The sequence below is a fragment of the Adelges cooleyi genome, unplaced genomic scaffold (genome assembly GCF_023614345.1).
Source record: "Adelges cooleyi isolate 19-005CV unplaced genomic scaffold, UGA_ACOO_1.1 ACOO_flye_CR_arks_rails_tigmint_CR_PRNA_574, whole genome shotgun sequence".
Classification (NCBI taxonomy): Eukaryota; Metazoa; Arthropoda; class Insecta; order Hemiptera; family Adelgidae; genus Adelges; species Adelges cooleyi.
In genome coordinates this window covers 584,536-602,765 of record NW_026096268.1, presented here as the reverse complement: position 1 = coordinate 602,765, position 18,230 = coordinate 584,536, and the positions used below count along the sequence as shown (strand labels likewise).

General features: G+C 28.1%; 2 protein-coding genes across 2 annotated transcripts; both read left to right on the top strand.

Annotated features, from left to right (window-relative positions):
• Positions 1 to 3,323: 3,323 nt before the first annotated feature.
• LOC126842984 (SPRY domain-containing SOCS box protein 3-like) lies at positions 3,324 to 5,689 on the top strand. Its single transcript, XM_050580255.1, has 5 exons — positions 3,324 to 3,502; positions 3,605 to 3,795; positions 3,867 to 3,969; positions 4,805 to 4,933; positions 5,016 to 5,689. Exons 1-5 carry the CDS (start codon positions 3,433 to 3,435, stop codon positions 5,240 to 5,242), a joined length of 720 nt encoding a protein of 239 aa, XP_050436212.1. The 5' UTR covers positions 3,324 to 3,432; the 3' UTR covers positions 5,243 to 5,689.
• A 2,756-nt stretch (positions 5,690 to 8,445) lies between these two features.
• On the top strand, positions 8,446 to 17,852 carry LOC126843241 (huntingtin-interacting protein 1). The gene is given in 20 exon segments (XM_050580628.1): positions 8,446 to 8,618; positions 8,893 to 9,000; positions 9,599 to 9,662; positions 9,769 to 9,968; positions 10,055 to 10,274; positions 10,370 to 10,644; positions 10,710 to 10,903; positions 11,974 to 12,079; positions 12,147 to 12,231; positions 12,302 to 12,390; positions 12,474 to 12,557; positions 14,236 to 14,367; positions 14,434 to 14,485; positions 14,488 to 14,580; positions 14,644 to 14,721; positions 14,794 to 14,940; positions 15,040 to 15,266; positions 15,930 to 16,183; positions 16,269 to 16,498; positions 16,885 to 17,852. Coding segments are annotated over 20 exon segments (2,892 nt in total). The 5' UTR covers positions 8,446 to 8,522; the 3' UTR covers positions 17,043 to 17,852.
• The last annotated feature ends 378 nt before the right edge of the window (positions 17,853 to 18,230 follow it).

Here is an 18,230-nt window from a genome sequence, read left to right as displayed (position 1 = left end):
CATAAAATATTCACAATTTTCATTTGATATTTTCTGTTTTAATGAAAATTAGCTTTTATTGAAAACTTTTATTACCTATATTATTGTTAGTTTGCTTGTGATATAATTAAAATAACGTTCAAAGCCACTTTTCCATTTGTTGTCTTTTGGACAGATTAGAGAGCCTATAGACATTTTTAGATGTAGAAGAAAAGAACTATCTTATCAAATACAATGTTAAAAAGTAGTTTTTTTTACAGGAGAAAGAAAATCAAACATTATTTTCAAAAAGTCATTAGTTTTTTTATTTCAACATGTAAATAACTTTATGACCCAAACTCGTCTTTTAAAAAAAAAAATTAGATTCAAACTGATATTATTATTAACGCTTTGTTTATTTATATGTATCATTTAACTAACCTCTCTATTAATGATTTATAGATAGGATTCAAACTTTCAACAATATCCTGATCTTACTATTGTGCTATAATTGGAAACAGTATAAATTATATTTTGTGTACTGGAAGTATAAATAAAAGAGAAATAAATATAGTAGAGAAAACATTTAATATATATTATTCTATGAAGTTTGTACATAATTCAACAATAAAGCGACGGAACAATAGACACAAATTGTATTTTGAGTAAAGTAGCATTTTTGAGAAGAATAAAATATATTGAAATATAAACGACCAATATCGTATCAGACAGTTATTTACCAATCCTCATATATCAATTTTTGAACATTATATTGTATAAATTACAACGATTTTATTCTTATTATCTCTATATTATTCTATTTATCTTATTTTTGGATCGAGAGCATGTTTCTTATAGTATACAGAACTCAAATGATAAAACTCAAAGTCCATTCATTAAATTAAAATTAATCGTTAAGAGCCGAATACAATGTATGACTTATAAAATATGCATAAAAATTAAATGAAAATATCAAATTTAATAGGATACTGCCAATGCTTTAATACAAGCCAACAGCAATTAAATGTTGAAATTTAATTATCATTATACTGAGATATTAAATTCTTCGTTTTATCGATAATAACTGACTTTATAGCAGAGAATGTAAGTCAAAAAAGCAAAATATACCGCAACCACTTATCTTATATATAATATATTTGACAAAAAATTTTAATTCATCTAGATATTTATAAATATTATATTTAGTATTCCAAGCACTCCCCAAATCTCTGCCTGTGTCTAAACATATATTCTGCCCTTATAATTGTGTTTGTTTTAATATTTTAACAACAAGCTTGTAAACATAGAACAATATTTAATCTTGTTATTGTGTCTATCAACTAAACGGGTCTTTAAGTTTTACATTACCTTTGGATGTAATCGACATTTTTTCTACGCATTTTACAATTTGTATGTATAAATAAATATTTGAATTCAGTACATTATACACAATAATTATGTGTACCTAATTTAAGCAAAAGTTGTATTTCCAACCGTTATGTCGGTATCTTTTGTAACCGGTGTTTTTATTTTTCAGGAAGAAGATGCGTAGAATTGTACTGATGATTTACTTCAATAGCAGTTCTTACAGTAAGTCAGTATCATCAGTATATAATATTCATTATCGCCCAATGTACGCCTACGCCCGGCCCACAATACTTTTGAGACGCCGTTTTGATCTTATAAATGGCTTAGCCTTAAGACGTCGTCAATGCGATAAAATGTCCTTAAAATATGTACAACAAAACATTGACCATTAATATTTTGTGTTTTTTTTTTTTGTTTCCGTTTTAATGGGTGGTGTATGGTAATAGAAAAAACATATTATTCTTTGTTAAAATGTATCCCCCCCCCCTCTTATATCGACTTCGGTGACAACTTAATATTTTTCCATTTTTATGTCCATAAATCCACCGCTAAGTATGACAAGTCAACACAATTTGGAATTTTTGGTCTGCTGTTGGACCAGTTAAAATGTGTTTAACGTTCGAGGAAACAACTTTCTAAGAAATGTATCCATTGTAAGTAGGTATTATATTAAAGTGGTCAAGTAGACACACAGTATAGGTAATATTGTTTTAATGATTCGCACGTTCAATATTACCAATGTCTATAGTACAAGTATTCATTTTAGGAGGCATCTTCTCTAAAGATATATGATATATCTATATAATATTAGATACTTGGGTATATAATATTTGTTTAGCAAGTTTCATGATTTAGTATTTTTCCTGTGATACTATTTCTCTAGATCTATAGATCACTAATAATAATATATTTTATTAGTGAAATGTAGAAATCGTGAAAACATAATATTATTTTAAATAAGTTGTACGTATTATGATTTTCGCTATCTAGTTTTTGTTATTTACAGTCAATGACCCGCCGAGTTTACCTAAGAATGATTGGGACTCGATTTTCGCTTGTAGTCACGTACGAGCAAAGGGTTTTTTCTTTGCTGACAAAAGAAAATTGTGCAAAGAAGTTTGGTTTAGAACTTACAGGTACGATAATAGTTAAATATAATTCATTGGAAGTCGACATTTTTTAACTGGGATATTTGTTTTCTTTACATTGGAAAATACCTAACCGGTAACGAATATTATAATGTTATGTAAGTAAGGCAGACTGCATAATTCTAAATATAATATGTAATAACTTTTCATATTTACATATTACAACAAGTTGTGACAAACAAAATGGACGACCGTCCTATAATTTTAAAAGTTGATGCGTTGACTTGAATAGATAGTAATTATTTTATTTTGACAAAACAAAATCACAATATTCTGATAGTTGGGACTTGGGAGCATGTTCTGTTTAAAATGAACATATTAAATTCTTAATAATTAGACAGTATTATTTAAGATTAATCAGTAAGAATATGGTTTAATGTGTTTTTAATAACTTTTATTGTTTTTTTTTTTAATTTTGACAGATAAACCTTTGTGCTTAGTACTGCGTACCTACATTCGTTTTTATAATTATGGCAAATCGTCAATGTAAAGTACATTTTTCGTAATGTTAATATCAGTTCTACAAATACATAAACGAGTAGGTATAATAATCTACTCAAGGTGACATCAATGTCGTTTCACGATCATAAAGAACACAGTATATAATCGTAGTTGTTTATATTTAACTAATACTTTTGAGACTTCTCTAAGACTAAGATTTGTAAATTAGAAGTAGAAACTTTTAACAAAGGTTATTTTATCAAAAAAAAAAAAATGTCTGAAAACATTCAGTCTAACACAGCGCTATCTACTGATTAAACGTTCAATTTTGTAGCTATTTACAAAGAATCTTCTAGAAACGGTAGGTGGCGCTGCTCGTATTATTTTACATGCTAAATATAAGGTAAATATTGAACATCTGATCTGGATGAATGATAATTGGATGTTGTTTCCGTGTGTGTTCAAGTCAAATTGTGTTATTATTTAATTAATTTATTATTATTTTCTATGGAAAATAATGACTCATTTCAGCAGTTGTTATCGACTACTGAAAACCATTCAGCCATCGTCTGTCATTCAACCTAAAGGTGAGTTTCGACAAAATTGCAAAAAACCGTGTACAATTCACATAATGTAATTTATATTATTACTATTTATTAAGTATTAATTGGTTATTGTCCAATAACTAGATTTGGAATGGTCGTGGGACCCCTTGGAGGCTACCACCGACGTAAGACTGGGAAACGGTTCATTCCACATCGTATTCCATCCGAAATCGAGTCGAGGTACTGGAGCCGTGCGAGGTGACACTCCATTTGTACCGGGTCAAATATATTATTGGGAAATAGAAGTTAATGGCTCTCATACAGCCACCGATATGGTAAGCATCGGATTGTGATGACGGTAATAAGTAATCACAAACAAAAGCCTGATTATTTTTTACCGTTATAGATCGTTGGTGTTGGTACTAAGGATTTTGATTTAAAAAGTTCCGAAGACAAATACTGCAGTTTAATCGGTTCGGACAATAAGTCCTGGGGTTATTCATACACTGGTGAGTAGACGTAAGCACTAATCTATTGTTACATTTATTTGCAGTTGTTAATTCACGATACTGAACCTAGTTTACAAATTCAATATACTCATTATGTTTTTGATCAAAAATTGAAATATTCATGTACTAATTATTGACTACTCAATGGATACGCCATGCCGTCCAATAGACTTTTAAAGAGCGTGTGAGTCTGCTTTAACATGTTTATAAAATTATTTGTATTATCTGTAAGGTCTAATTTTTAATATACATTTCTTTTTACACGAGTTATAACTTATAGCCATATTGGTATTAAAAAATTACTACAGGATAAGTGACAATATGATATAAAGTAGATTTTCACAGAAATGTTATGTACGCCCTTAATCTCTTGGAAGCTTCAATATTCAAAATCTAATTATGACGTAGAAAATGCATATAATCTGAATTAAAAATATTGAAGCCCTGGCCGGCTGTAAGTAGTCTTTCTCTTTAAGAAAAAAAGAAAAAAAAGAAAGTAAATTCTGACAACTACGAAGAATCACTTTGCTCGTAAGGCATGTTTTTGAGCAAAAATCACACCAGGTGCCTTAACCTTGTATTACAATTTCTAAAACATAGAATAAATATTTTGTAAAAATAAAAACAAATTTAAGCTTTGTAAACCCGGTTTTTCTTTGAGTTCACATTAGTATTTGATCTTATGTACAAATAAGATTTAATTTAACCAAGAAAATATTTCATTCTCTTTCCAGCAGTGTGCATTTAAAACATAAAGTACCAAGTTAATGCAAAGTAAACATGGTTAAAGAGAGAGTAGATTGGGAATTGTAAAACATAACATGTACTGTTTTAGGTGTCAAACATCATGATGGCGAAAGTAAAGCATATGGCATACGTTTCGACAAAGCAAAAACATTGATAGGTGTCAGGTTAGACATGTGGAGAGGTACTTTGGAATTTTTTCACAACCGAAATTCACTAGGTAACTAAACATGACTCATATATAATAATTATTAAATTAATGTTTAATAATTTACTTAATATTTTATTTAATACATTTTCAGGCGTAGCCTTTGGAAAACTAAATAAACAAAATCTCCTGTACCCTATGGTATGCTCGACTGCATGTAAAACTCAGTTTACGGTGAAATATTGCCGTTCACTTCCTGTTAATCTTCAACTGCTATGTCTGCAAGTCTTAGATGCTAGTTCCGATTGTTTCATGCCACCCGGCCTTTTAAAAAAATGTAAGGATTCCTGGTGGATTCCAAAAATGTATTCTTCATCTTGATGTAATATGAATTTGTGATACATTTATTAATACCGACCACCCTATATTATTAAAATTAATTATGTATTTATATATTTTTTTTCTACAAATGTAAGTACTATAATTTTATGTGTATGTAGTTGTTATAATTTTAAAATTGCCTTAATGACAGTTATTGTGAATAAATTATGGATTAAGAATAAAACAATAGGTAACGATGCTATCGTGAAAACATTTTGTATCTTTAGCCATGTGCTTATAGATAATCAAGTTTGTAAATTATCCATAGTAAAAATAATATAATTATTATCATGCTATAGTTGAATATAGTAGAAGTAGTAAGAAGTTTTCATGACTAATCTTTACAAATCTTAATTCAATGTTTATTGTTCATTTATTACAAATTGTATGTCTTAACCTTTTTTATCTACCATAACTGATATTACTTCGACTTAAATATCTATGTATGTTTATTATTGTTCTTATATATTTATTAAGATCTTTTAATCCTATTAAATTAAGTAATTGTTTATAGATTTCAAATAAAATCTAAAATATTAATGCTGGGAATTATTAAATAAACAACTAATTGTTTTAACACAATTAGTAGATAATTCTTTTTCTATCAAACTGCTGTACTTTATCGTACACTGATAATTGTATTAATTTAGGTACCTATGTAAATGTGAAAAAATAAAACTTTCATTTATGTTTAAAAAGTGTACTTTTGTGTTTGACATTGTTCCTGATTATTGTAGTAATGTTTACCTGAATATGTAAAATAAGAATAGTATAATTCTACACAAAAATACAGTTAACATGTTTGACATCTTTAAGTTACTAAAAGCTTGTATACATTTTTGTATTTTTATATTTATAATTTTATTTAATTCTTTATTGGTTTGGTTTGAAATCTGTTGAACAACACAGTAGGAATATCCTTATTTTTAGTAAAATACAATATAGAATATCAATAGGTCATTGGAATATGTGTAATAGAATACCTACACGAAATAAGTGTACACAATTTCTGTAATAATACCTGAATGCATATTTGATATTATAATACGATATTGGATATTGTATTATTAACTAAACATAATAAAGCAGAAACCTACTATAAATTATAAGTTATAAATATGAATATTTTAATTACTTTTTGCATTATTTCTAAAAATTTGTTAAATTTTAAAAACAGTCGTGATTATAAAATTAATGAGATATTCTTAAAGAGATAATCAGAGCAGAACAATATAATATTTACTATTAACTATTTACCTATTTAACATGACTATTCTTATTATGTAGTGTTCATGTAAGTGTATAAGAAAATCGCAATTTCTAGAAAGTTTTTAAATGTTTATGTTTTGTCAAACGATAAATCGCTTTCATTTAAACAAAAATTGCGTTAGCAAACTACGGTTGCCTTAAACACATTAAAAACGAAATTTGTACATGTATAAAATTACAAATGTGTTTTCATATTTGAAAATAAGCTTAAGCTACAAAATATACAAGAACAATAATTATTATGCTTGGTAGATAACTCACCGATGAAACTGTAGATCAAATTATGTTATGAGTATTTATTTCTAGATCATGGCCAAACAAAGAAAATTATAAAAATAAATATTTTAGATTCATTTATCCGATATAATAAATACGATATTATATCTGTTATTGTTACGGCAAAAACTGGAAATTAAAAATATATAATATAATTCTTGCACTTGGCATAACTCATTATGTGGTTATAATTATGACACAAAACGAGACATTACAATCGCACATCTCTAAAAACTAAGTAGGTTTAAAATAAAATGTGAATACCTGTTTAGCGGACTGACACAATATATGCAAATAATAAAACTGTTATTGGAAGACAAAAATATTTTAACGAGCACACTGGTCGGATTAATGAATAGACAGAGTCTAATCGTTTATCGTAGGTAAAAGCTTAAAGTTATTCCAATCAAAATAAAAAAAACCTACAAAATTAAAACACAATTTTATTTTTTACATTCATTTTTATTAAAATCTTCAAAATTCATGTTTTTCACCAGCTACAGATTACTATTTTATCATCTACATCATAATGTTTTATTAAAATGTCATACAATTAAAAGTTTTCTAAAGGGGTTGTGTGCAGTGTGCATTGTGTTGTATGGTATTGTTAGCGCTTACCAGCAACGTGCCGTTTTAAGGAACATTTATACTTTATCCATGTGACCTTATTCGTGTTACTGTGTTTATAAGCGTGAACAAATTAGAAAAGATTTGTATTGTTTTCGCGTAGTCAGTTTTTGTGGAACCTAAACGTTACCACAAAATCATGATCATTTGCCCTCGGCTAATGGTATTGATGTCTTGTAAACAATTATTTTCCAAAAACCACAATTGTTTTAATAACGACTTAGGCCTATTAGTTAAAAACTGTATGTAGTTCTATATATATATATATATTTTTTTTTTTTATAGAAATTATTCTTTTAAATAGTTTATAACTATCAGATTTGTTTATTAAAAACCTAACATTTTATGTTGTTAATGTATGAAATTATAACTGTAAATATATGCGTCAGTAATGTTAAAAAACACATGTAAACGAAACTCGATAAATAAAATAACAAAACATAAAACCAATTGGTTATATTATCTGTATTGTGTTCATCAAGTATTTAATTAATTAAACAAACTATTCCATTAAAATGAAAAGGTTTATCCTTGGCCGTAGTTGTGTACTAACATACATTTTTAAAAAATTTGAATTACAAGAAATAATTGTGAAATAGCGGAATTAGATAGGTTTGACTACAAATATCAATAATACTATACTTAAAGAATATACCATACATATTTAGATCTTATTAGACTATTTTAAATATTTACATACCACCCGGTATATTTCGGAAAAATACGTTGTAAAAAAATAACCTAAAATAAAAATATATCTAATCTGTAATGAGATTCGAGTTTTTTGAGTTCTTCACTATGTTATATAGAAAGACGATTTTTATTAATAGTTTTATGGACGTCATTATAAACATTAAACAGTTATTTGCATTTTTACGGTATTAAAGAAAATATCTGGCCAAGGTGGAAGTGTGTAAGCGGTTGGCTACACTGGCCAGTTGCCACTGCATTGCGATGCTGTCCTATATTATATCCGTGTACTACTATAGTTATAGCGGGCATTGACCATTGTACAAGCGGGGGCGTGCACGGTATCAATGAAATTTCCAACGAGTCACTAGTGATAATACGCTTAAATAATAATAACGAAATACGATTACTATCATGAATGAAAATATATACACCTAAGTGTAATAATATTCTAATTGAATTGGCCACGGACGGTGAGCTTGTGTTGTTTTTACATTCACATTCCCACCCAGCCGTAAGTAACAATAATTTTCGTATTCTTTCGGTGTTGTTGTCGACAGACGTTAGCGTTTTGCTGTTAGCCATTAGTAAACAATTATCTTTCAACAATATGTTCGCGTGTGTTTCGCGGGCCACTACCGTCGAATGTCCTAGAAAAAACAATATATAATAATATATTACATTAGTTTTATTATCTACAATATTCAATGAAGCCGTTACATTAATTACTTTTGTTATAAAATATATATTTATATATATATATTTTTTGTTTTTGTTTTTATGTATAGTCTGTAAACAGTCGTGACATTGTCATGTCGTCACTGTCGTTGCCGAGAGTTCTTCAAAACAGGAAAACTAGTCTAGATCAAGAGCGAGAACACTTTGAGAAGATACAAGTAATTATATAATATATATACACATTAGGTTGTTATGCCTCTAGTATAGGTATAACGATAGTCTTTGTATCCTCATTCCTCTTCGCAATATTTATTGAATTAGTTACGTTGCACAATAAAACTCTTATGAAGAAGTAATCATCGGCACTTGAGTGTTCCAGATAAGCAACAAAATATGAATAACATTCAATTTTCATATAATTATTAAACAAATCGTTTTTATTTTTAAGAATACATTTCATTATATTTATCTAAAACAGTTAAAACTATTTGAAACAAACGTTTCAATATATTTTAGTTTGAAATTCTTGAACAATTTTAAAACTATTAAGAAACGTTTATCATTTTAATCTCGAAATGACTAAACCTAGTTTTAAAACACATTGTTTTGTATAAACGTAAAACATATTTAACTTACAATTTGCTTACAGTTTTAATAAGATTAAAATTTTAAAAAACATGCTAAGTTGTAACTATAATAATGATTTTGACTACACGATTCATAACATTTTTCAACAGGTTCTGTAATTATTTTAACACTTACATTTTATTTTACATCTTAACTTTTTGTTAATTTTTGCATTATGTATTGATCTAGGCTGCCAGTATCAGCAAGGCTATAAATACATTAGAAAATCCTGTGAAAGAAAAACACGCAAGAAGTATCCTTTTTATTAATTTTTTTGTAATCATATTTATCATATATTATATTATGATATATTTATTTAATTTATGTTGAATTAACTCCTTAACTTAAAACCATTTAAGATGCTATAATAGGTACATTTCAAGAAAAAAGCGGTGAAACATTTTGGCGATGCGTTACCAAATTGCCACTTCAAGAACATCGAATTGTTGCATGGAAATTTTGCCACGTGCTTCATAAAGTCTTACGCGAGGGTCATCCTAATGTCATTCAATCATCACAAAGGCATAAAACTCTTTTACAGGACTTGGGAAAGTTATGGGTATTATACATATTTCTTTTTTTTTATATATATATTATATTACTTATTTAGTGTATTTCAAATTATAATTCTGGTTATTCAATAAGGTTCATTTAAAAGATGGCTATGGCAAACTCATTCAGCAGTACTGTCAACTGTTATTAACAAAATTAGATTTTCATCGACGCAATCCTGGGTTTCCAGGAAATCTTGTTATATCTGAAGATGACCTCAACCGAATTGGCGATAATGACGTTAATAATTATTTCCAAATGTGTGTCGAAATGTTTGACTATATCGATGAAATTTTGGGTTTGCAATCAGCAAGTTAGTTCTTTTTTAATAAAATGTATTTTTAAGTCTATGCACTCCACAATTCAGTATTGGATAATTATTAAATTTAATACTTATTTTTCTTTCAGTTTTTGGTTCATTAGATATGTCTCGCTCGAATTCAATGACTAGCCATGGTCAATGCCGATTGGCCCCATTGATGCCTTGTATTTTGGATTCGGCTCAGCTTTATGATTTATGCGTAAAAATATTATTCAGGATGCATGCTACACTACCGCCAGACTTATTGTCGGGACATAGAAAACGGTTTTTAAGACAATTTAATATTTTACGTCAATTTTATTTGGGGTCTTCCAATCTTCAATACTTCAAAACGCTTATACAAATACCACTTCTGCCCGAAGTAATGTAGTAGGAAAATCATGTTATGCAATTATTAAAGTTATTGGCTTATTTTCATATTATTAGAACCCACCAAACTTTTTGATACAAGCCGAATTGTCCACATACGTTACACAAGCTGCCATTGTATTGCCAGATGAAGACCCGCCAGAAAGTAACAATAGTATGGTTGGTGATTTAGTTGATTTAGGAATTGGAAACAGTGTTACCAGCAGCGAAACCAGTCAAAGGTCTTTATCACCCGATTTATTGGCTCAGAGGTTTGTTTTTTCATTTTTTAGCTGATAGATCCATTAATTATTATTACTATTATTCACTAAGCGCGGATTGAATAAAAATCTGTCTGTAAATGTGTTAATGCTCTGTAAGTTGTAACTAATTCATTGTGTACAATTTTAATGATTGTGTAAACTAATAAAGTGATGCATAAAGAAATGTTATATTATTTTAACAAAATTACGGTTATTATTGATAACCATGGCTACAAAATAAATTAAACCAGTTTTCGTTTAATAAATCTTATTATATTATATTATTATTTTTTATTAATTATCATAATAATACGAAATAACGTAAATAAAATTATTTAAGTAATAAAATTTAAAATTCTATCAAATTATTGTAATTTCTGCATTAACATTGATAACATAAACCATTTTTCACATCATTAATCAATCTGTAAGTTACGTCCTAGACAAAATTTGACCAGTATTCTACAGGTCCAACAACCGATATATTACATAGCCGTTAATCCTATCAGGCGTTCAAGCAACACCTAATTTTATTTACCGAGCTGTTAATGCGTTAAACGTTTTATAAGTCGATATTGGACGTTTATGCAACCCGCCCTGCAATTTATAAATATTGCAGGAAAGATTCCAATTTATTTTGTTTTTAAATAGAAAAAAATTGATTTTAAGTTATTTTATGTTTAGAACTATTGAGTTGTTTAATTTAATTGACACTTTTATAAATCAATTATTTTATTATTGGCTTTCTCCTTTTTCGTCAGCTTAATGATCAATCAATAACCATCACTATTTTTTTCTAATCATTGACTTAGTTTGGTTTTATCATATAGAACTTCTAAAATTTAAATTAGTGTCTTGAGAACCAATCTATTAACAAAATAACATTAAATTTCAATTAATTGTTTCTCTCTTTTTTTTTTTAAATTGTCATCATAATTTTCTACATGGTCTGCACTAACGTAAGAAATACACCTGGCCATAAAAAATTTAAATTATATATTATTTTAAGTAAAAAACAAAAGCAACCACAAATATTTAATTTCAGTGATTTTAGTTTATAAATTATTCACAATTTTTAGGGACAATGTTATTCAGCATTTACACGGAGAATTAAATTCCCATCAAACGTTGATAATTCAATTGAAACAACAAGTTTCTACATTAGAAATGGAATTGGCAAAAAAAGTATAAATTGAATAAACAACATTTAAATTTATTATGTAATATAATATTTAAAATATATCTCTTTCAGGACAGTGAACTAACCCAAGAAAGACTCATTAGAGATGAACTATTACAACAGACAAGTTCCATAGGCAATTATGATGAACTGGACAGTAAGTTATCATAGTAATAAGTGTAATAAAAATATTGAAAATCAATTACAATTATTGATAATTTGTTTAGAAAAATATAAATTGCTGGAAGAAAAATTCAACAAATTGAAAGAAGTGTATACCAAATTAAGAGAGGAGCACATTACATTGTTGAGACAGGTATTAAAATACTATCCAATTATTGTGTTTTGTTTCGTTGTGTTCATTGTTTTAGTTCCTTGTGATAAATAACCAATTTTTAGAAAGCAGTTGTCGATAAGTCACTGAGAGGATCGGAAAAAATTACTAAATTTGCGCAAGCTGCCAATACACTGTTGTTGTCTATTGTAAGCAATAACTTTGTATTACGTGGTAAACAAGGTATTGGGAAGGTGTAGGCCTATTGCGCTTGTAATTCAAATATTGTAAAATAAATTTATGAATAATACCTTACTATATAATAATTAATCAGTTATTTGGCTGGAAATTTAGATTTTAATAGGTACCCATTTGCTAAATGGAACGGATATAAATACTTGACAAATTAAATGTAAATACTATATAGGTAAATCTGTAATATTGCCAAGTGTTGATATTTTCAAACCGGTTTTATGTACATTTCGCCTTGTCCTGGTAGATAATGTTTTTTTTTTGTTTTTTACTTATCACTTGGCTTTTTTCTCTCTTTATTAATCAGCTTGTAATTTATATCTGTGAATTCACATTTTTAAGTCTCTTATAGTTTTTACTTAGTTGAATAGTTATGATAATTTACATATTACATAAATTGTACTTATACGATAAACATCGTACTATACCTTGTTCGCCGAGAGAGCATGCTGCGACTTGACAAAAATTAGCCGTTCTGCGCATCCCCCCGCGGCACCTAGTGTGACTAGCGTTCTCCCCGAACTCCGCCCTGTCTGTCAGCCTTACTCTTGCTGCTTAAGTCTTCAGTCTACATGTGCAAACCCGGCATGCTCTCTCAGCGAACAGGGTATAGAAGTAAAGATAAAAAGAAACCCCCTCCCCCTTTCGGCAACGGATTAGTGTCCCATTTCTATTTGTAGAACGAAGTTTGCTTAAAAACCATTGCTTTGGTGGCGGCCATAACTCTTACAAAGTTCTAAAGCCAGATGACGATGAATATACATGCTTATATTCTAGCTTATATCTCCAGGTATTTATTTTCTTAGTTGTATTAAAATGTATAAAGGTATAAGTTGTCAGTGTTTATTATTTCATATTGAACAAAATAACATAAAATTTGTCACAAAAAAAAAAAAATTAAAAATTTGTTTTGATTTTGTGTTAGAAAAATAGGAAATCTATTAACATCATTAAAACATTGTGTTTAATTTGATTAATTGTAATTTTAGTATTGGCGTATTAGTATATATTTTGTATTATTATTTGTATATCATAATGGTTTAAGTGTTTAAAATTAAAATCTGGTCCTAGATTTAATTTCTAATTTCTAATAATACTATGTTTATTGTAATTATAGTCCTAAATTAAGTGTTTTTACTGTATATACATGAATTAATATTAATTCAAAATTTGATATTGTTTCACAAAGCGATTAAATATTTTAGTTAAGAAAAATGCTAAAACAATTGTAGATGTGATATTGTTCATACTCTTTGAAAATACCTTGACCAAAAATTTATCAATCCAAATGTTACTTTTATTTTTTTTATTACATAATGATACAGTTGTTGTATTATCATTACTAGTTTAGAATATATTTACTTTATCTCTATATATTTTTGTTTATATATTATTCGTTTTAATTATTATGCTTATTAGATTGTTTTCTAAACCTAAAAATTAAATTAAGTTTTTAAAATAATTTTTTTGTGTACAGGTCAAGTTTAATCTAGTTATTTTTTTAAATCAAAATATTGGATGGGCTGTAGATAAAAAAAAAATATGTTGTAAAATATGTTTTATATATGTTGTAAATTAAATACTTAATTTGTTTTGTACTTTACGAAAACTTCTAATTTTTTTAATATTTTTTAGAAATCAGATGTTGATAAACAGTTGACAAACATGCGTACTGTTGAGTTCAATATGGCACCACACAGAGTAAAAATTGAAGAAGAACTGATTGCTTTACAAGCTACTGTCGATTCTACGACTCAACAAAATGACGTAAATAACATGTTCAAATTTAGTTATACTTTTTGCTGATAAATACTATACATAATATTTATTTAGGAGCTAACACTGAAAATCGAAGCCTTAACTGTTGAAGCCACTGAATCAAAAAAAATCTAAATGACGTTGAGCGTATCAAGTCAGATCTAGAATTAAGGCTTTCAGAGTCTGAGGAATTACGATTTTCTGCAAATGCTCTTTGGTTCGGTATGTAACACAACAAAAACACATAACCCATTTTTCAACAACTCTGTTTTTTTCTTAATTTAGAGTGTTGTCGTAAAACAATTGAGTATACATGTGAATTATTGGATGATCCTGCAATGTCCTCAACTACTTGTTCGCCAGGTAAATTTTAATTTTTTGTTAAAACTAAGCAATTATGTATATTAAAAAATCATTTTTCTATAATGTTTACAGAATGCATGACTATAATAAAAGAAAAACTTCTTTGTGCTATTGATAAAGGAAAAGACGATGCTGCAGGATTTGCTCATTATGTTGCCATGTATATTGTTTTCGGTAAAGCAGTATCGAATACAAAATCTAACCTAAATGATGCTCAAAGTGAGACATATGTTTTTATATTATCACTATTTAAACTTATATATGTATGTAAATAGATAAAGAGATTATTAACCGTATTTCATTTTATTTTTCCTATAGAATTAGTAGACAGGTGTAAAGATGTCGGTAGAGACAGTGTAAAACTTCTAACTGCTTGGCAAACTGGAAGTAAAATTGAGGAATGCTGCGATGGCCTAAAAACGTCATTAGATGACGTTGAATCTTTGGCCTCAACAACGCAAGCTACTGAATCTTTAGGTGATTTAGTAGAAGACGAACTCGCCACCATGGACAAAGCCATCGAAGAAGCAGCTAATCGCATTCAAGTAAAATTTTTAAAAATAATATAAATAAAAGCCAGGGAGAGTGGTGAAGTCATTATTATGACTCAATGTGATAAATCACTTTCAAAATAAACGCTTTAATGTGAAGCTGTAGACGGTAAAAACTTCAACATAAATACAAATCATTAAAAGACAACATCAATCATGTTTTTTTTATTTGTATAGAATAGATTTTTTAAAATGGCACCGCAATTATTTTATTAAAATAATTGAGAAAAGTAAAAAATGTTTTGAACATTTTCTTATAGGTTACATTTTTTTAAAATTTTCTAACATAATTAAAATAAATATTTAAAAAAATAGAAAAACTACAAAAAAAAAATTTACCTTAAATTTAATTAATAACCTTTAATACCTGTTACATATATTTTATGAAAGTAATTTTAAAATTGTGCCATGATTGATTATACAAAAATACTTGGTTCTTCTTCTAACACGAGTACGTTCCTAGTAAAACTCTGTTAAGTTTTTAAAATCAGTTTTTTTAAGGACATACTGTTAAATTCTTTTAAAGAAGAAACAAGTGTTTTTATACAAATGTAGGCCTATACAGTGTACGCGTTATACAAATTTACTATTTTCTTATTCTTAGCTCTACTACAAAGCTTAAAATATGAAACGTCCAAATTGCTTACTGATTTTTAGGAAATGATATCAGAAACTCGAGCAGCACATTCTGGTATTAAACTTGAAGTCAATGAACAAATATTGGATTCGTGCACTTCCCTGATGGCAGCCATAAGAATATTGGTGCTCAAATCGAGAAAACTCCAAGCGGAAATTGTTGAGAATCAAGGTTCTAGTGGGTCGGCAAAAGAGTTCTATAAACGCAACCACCAATGGACAGAAGGACTTATTTCTGCTGCCAAATCTATAGGTTTAGGTGCCAAAGGTCTTTTGTAAGTGATTAAAATTCAATTTAATTGCATAGAATAGAATACAATGGTTTTATAAGATTATATAATTATATGATTCATTTTGTAGAGACGCAGCCAATGAAGCAGTAAGTGGTGAGGGCAACTTGTCCAGATTAATAGTGGCGTCGCATAGTGTAGCAGCTGGAACTGCCCAACTCGTTGTTGCGAGTCGCGTAAAAGCATCACGAGAGAGCAACAACTTAGCAGAGTTATCGAGGGCGTCTCGCGATGTTACAAACGCTACTGCCACAGTAGTGGCGACTGCCAAATCATGCACCCAATTGGTTCAACAGCAAGGTAAGTAATTAAAATTATTTAAAAATATATTTAGGGTATATATATATATAGAGAGAGAGAGAGAGTTAAATCTAGTGGTGTAAGTCTCATAAACCTCAATTAGAGAAACAAAGGGCTTATTACAAGTTCTAATATTTGTTACCTGAGTAGCTTAAATCATAATTGAATAGGTGATTGAATCAAATATTTGAAAATGGCATGGCACTCACTTTACTTTGCCTTTTGATAAATTGATTTCTAAGACATCCATTCTGAACTTAATCAACTTTCACGAAAACTTGACTTCCACCACTATGATTTTAACTGCCATATATGTGTTTGTAATATTGTATTTTAACTTCACAATGTATTGACTATACACACTACGTTTATTCTATGAATTGTAGAAGATTTAGACTTAGGCGTGTTGAACGAACATCAAACAAAACGTTTGGAAATCGAGTGCCAAGTTCGTGTCCTGGAGTTGGAATCGTCGCTGGAAAAAGAGCGTATGAAATTAGCTACTCTGCGCAAACTACACTATCAAGACAGCGATCAAAGTTAGCGAACAAGTTATATTTTCTTCTTGTCAAACTATATCAAACAAAATGACCTAAGAACAAACTATATGGAAATGTTTTAGGAGGTTAGGTTTTTTTTTTTTTACTTATATACTTTTTGTTATACATGTCAATTAACTACTTATTTTTTAAATTTTAATTATTGTTAAAATGTACACAAATCCTGCTTATTTTGATGTGTTGCTACTGATTTTACTAAGTAAAAAAATTACATTGCTGGTTAATGAATTATATTAACACAACATTTTATATTTATAAAACCCCACCATTGGCTAAATTAAAAAAATATCAAAAAAGTACCAAGCTAAAATTTGTTGTGTCCCTAACATTTTTTTTTTAACACACTATTATTCGCTTGCTTTTGTTGAAAATTGTTTTTTTCTTAATTTTGAAAGTTAATTTTACTTGTTAACATTTAACAGTTTGTTATTAAATTTTCAAGAACGAAATGTCTGTACAGAATAGTAAGATAAAAGTATTTATATAAACCTGTGTGCATGCGAACAACGAAAAAATATTGTTTAAAAATGTTATTATTTAAAACAATTAAATTTTTTTAGTTAATTAATACCTTTAGATTAGCAAATTATTATGTCGAAAACTTTGTTTTTTTATTTTTTTAACCGTGGCATATTTTTTTAAATTAGTTTTGTACCTAAGCCTGTATGATCTGCGTCAATTGACATATCTATTACAACCGTTAATTATTATAGTAACCTAACCAAATATTGAAATTTTTTTATTTATATATTAAACTTCATGATTATTATTGTAATTTATATTGGTTACATCATATACAAACTATTAACTAGATGTAAATGAATAAATTTTCGATTTTTCTACTAAATGCTTTTTTTTTTTCTTAGCTGAGAAGCAGTTGTTTTTAAAATGATATGTTTATTTTTTTTGTTTTAGTTTCAATACAAAGCTATATTGGGGACGGGTAGATCACTCGGGTCATTATAAATTATTATAACTAAATGTGATAAATGTCTAAAACAAGTGATTGAAGCTTTGATGCAAAACTGGATGGTAAAAAGTATTAAATATAAATCACATAATCGACAATAAATGTGTTGGTTAATCGTTTGTATTTCCCCCAATGAAAAGCCCGATATTTGTTTTTTAATTTTATGTTTAAAATTTTAAGTCGAGAACAATCTAAATAACGT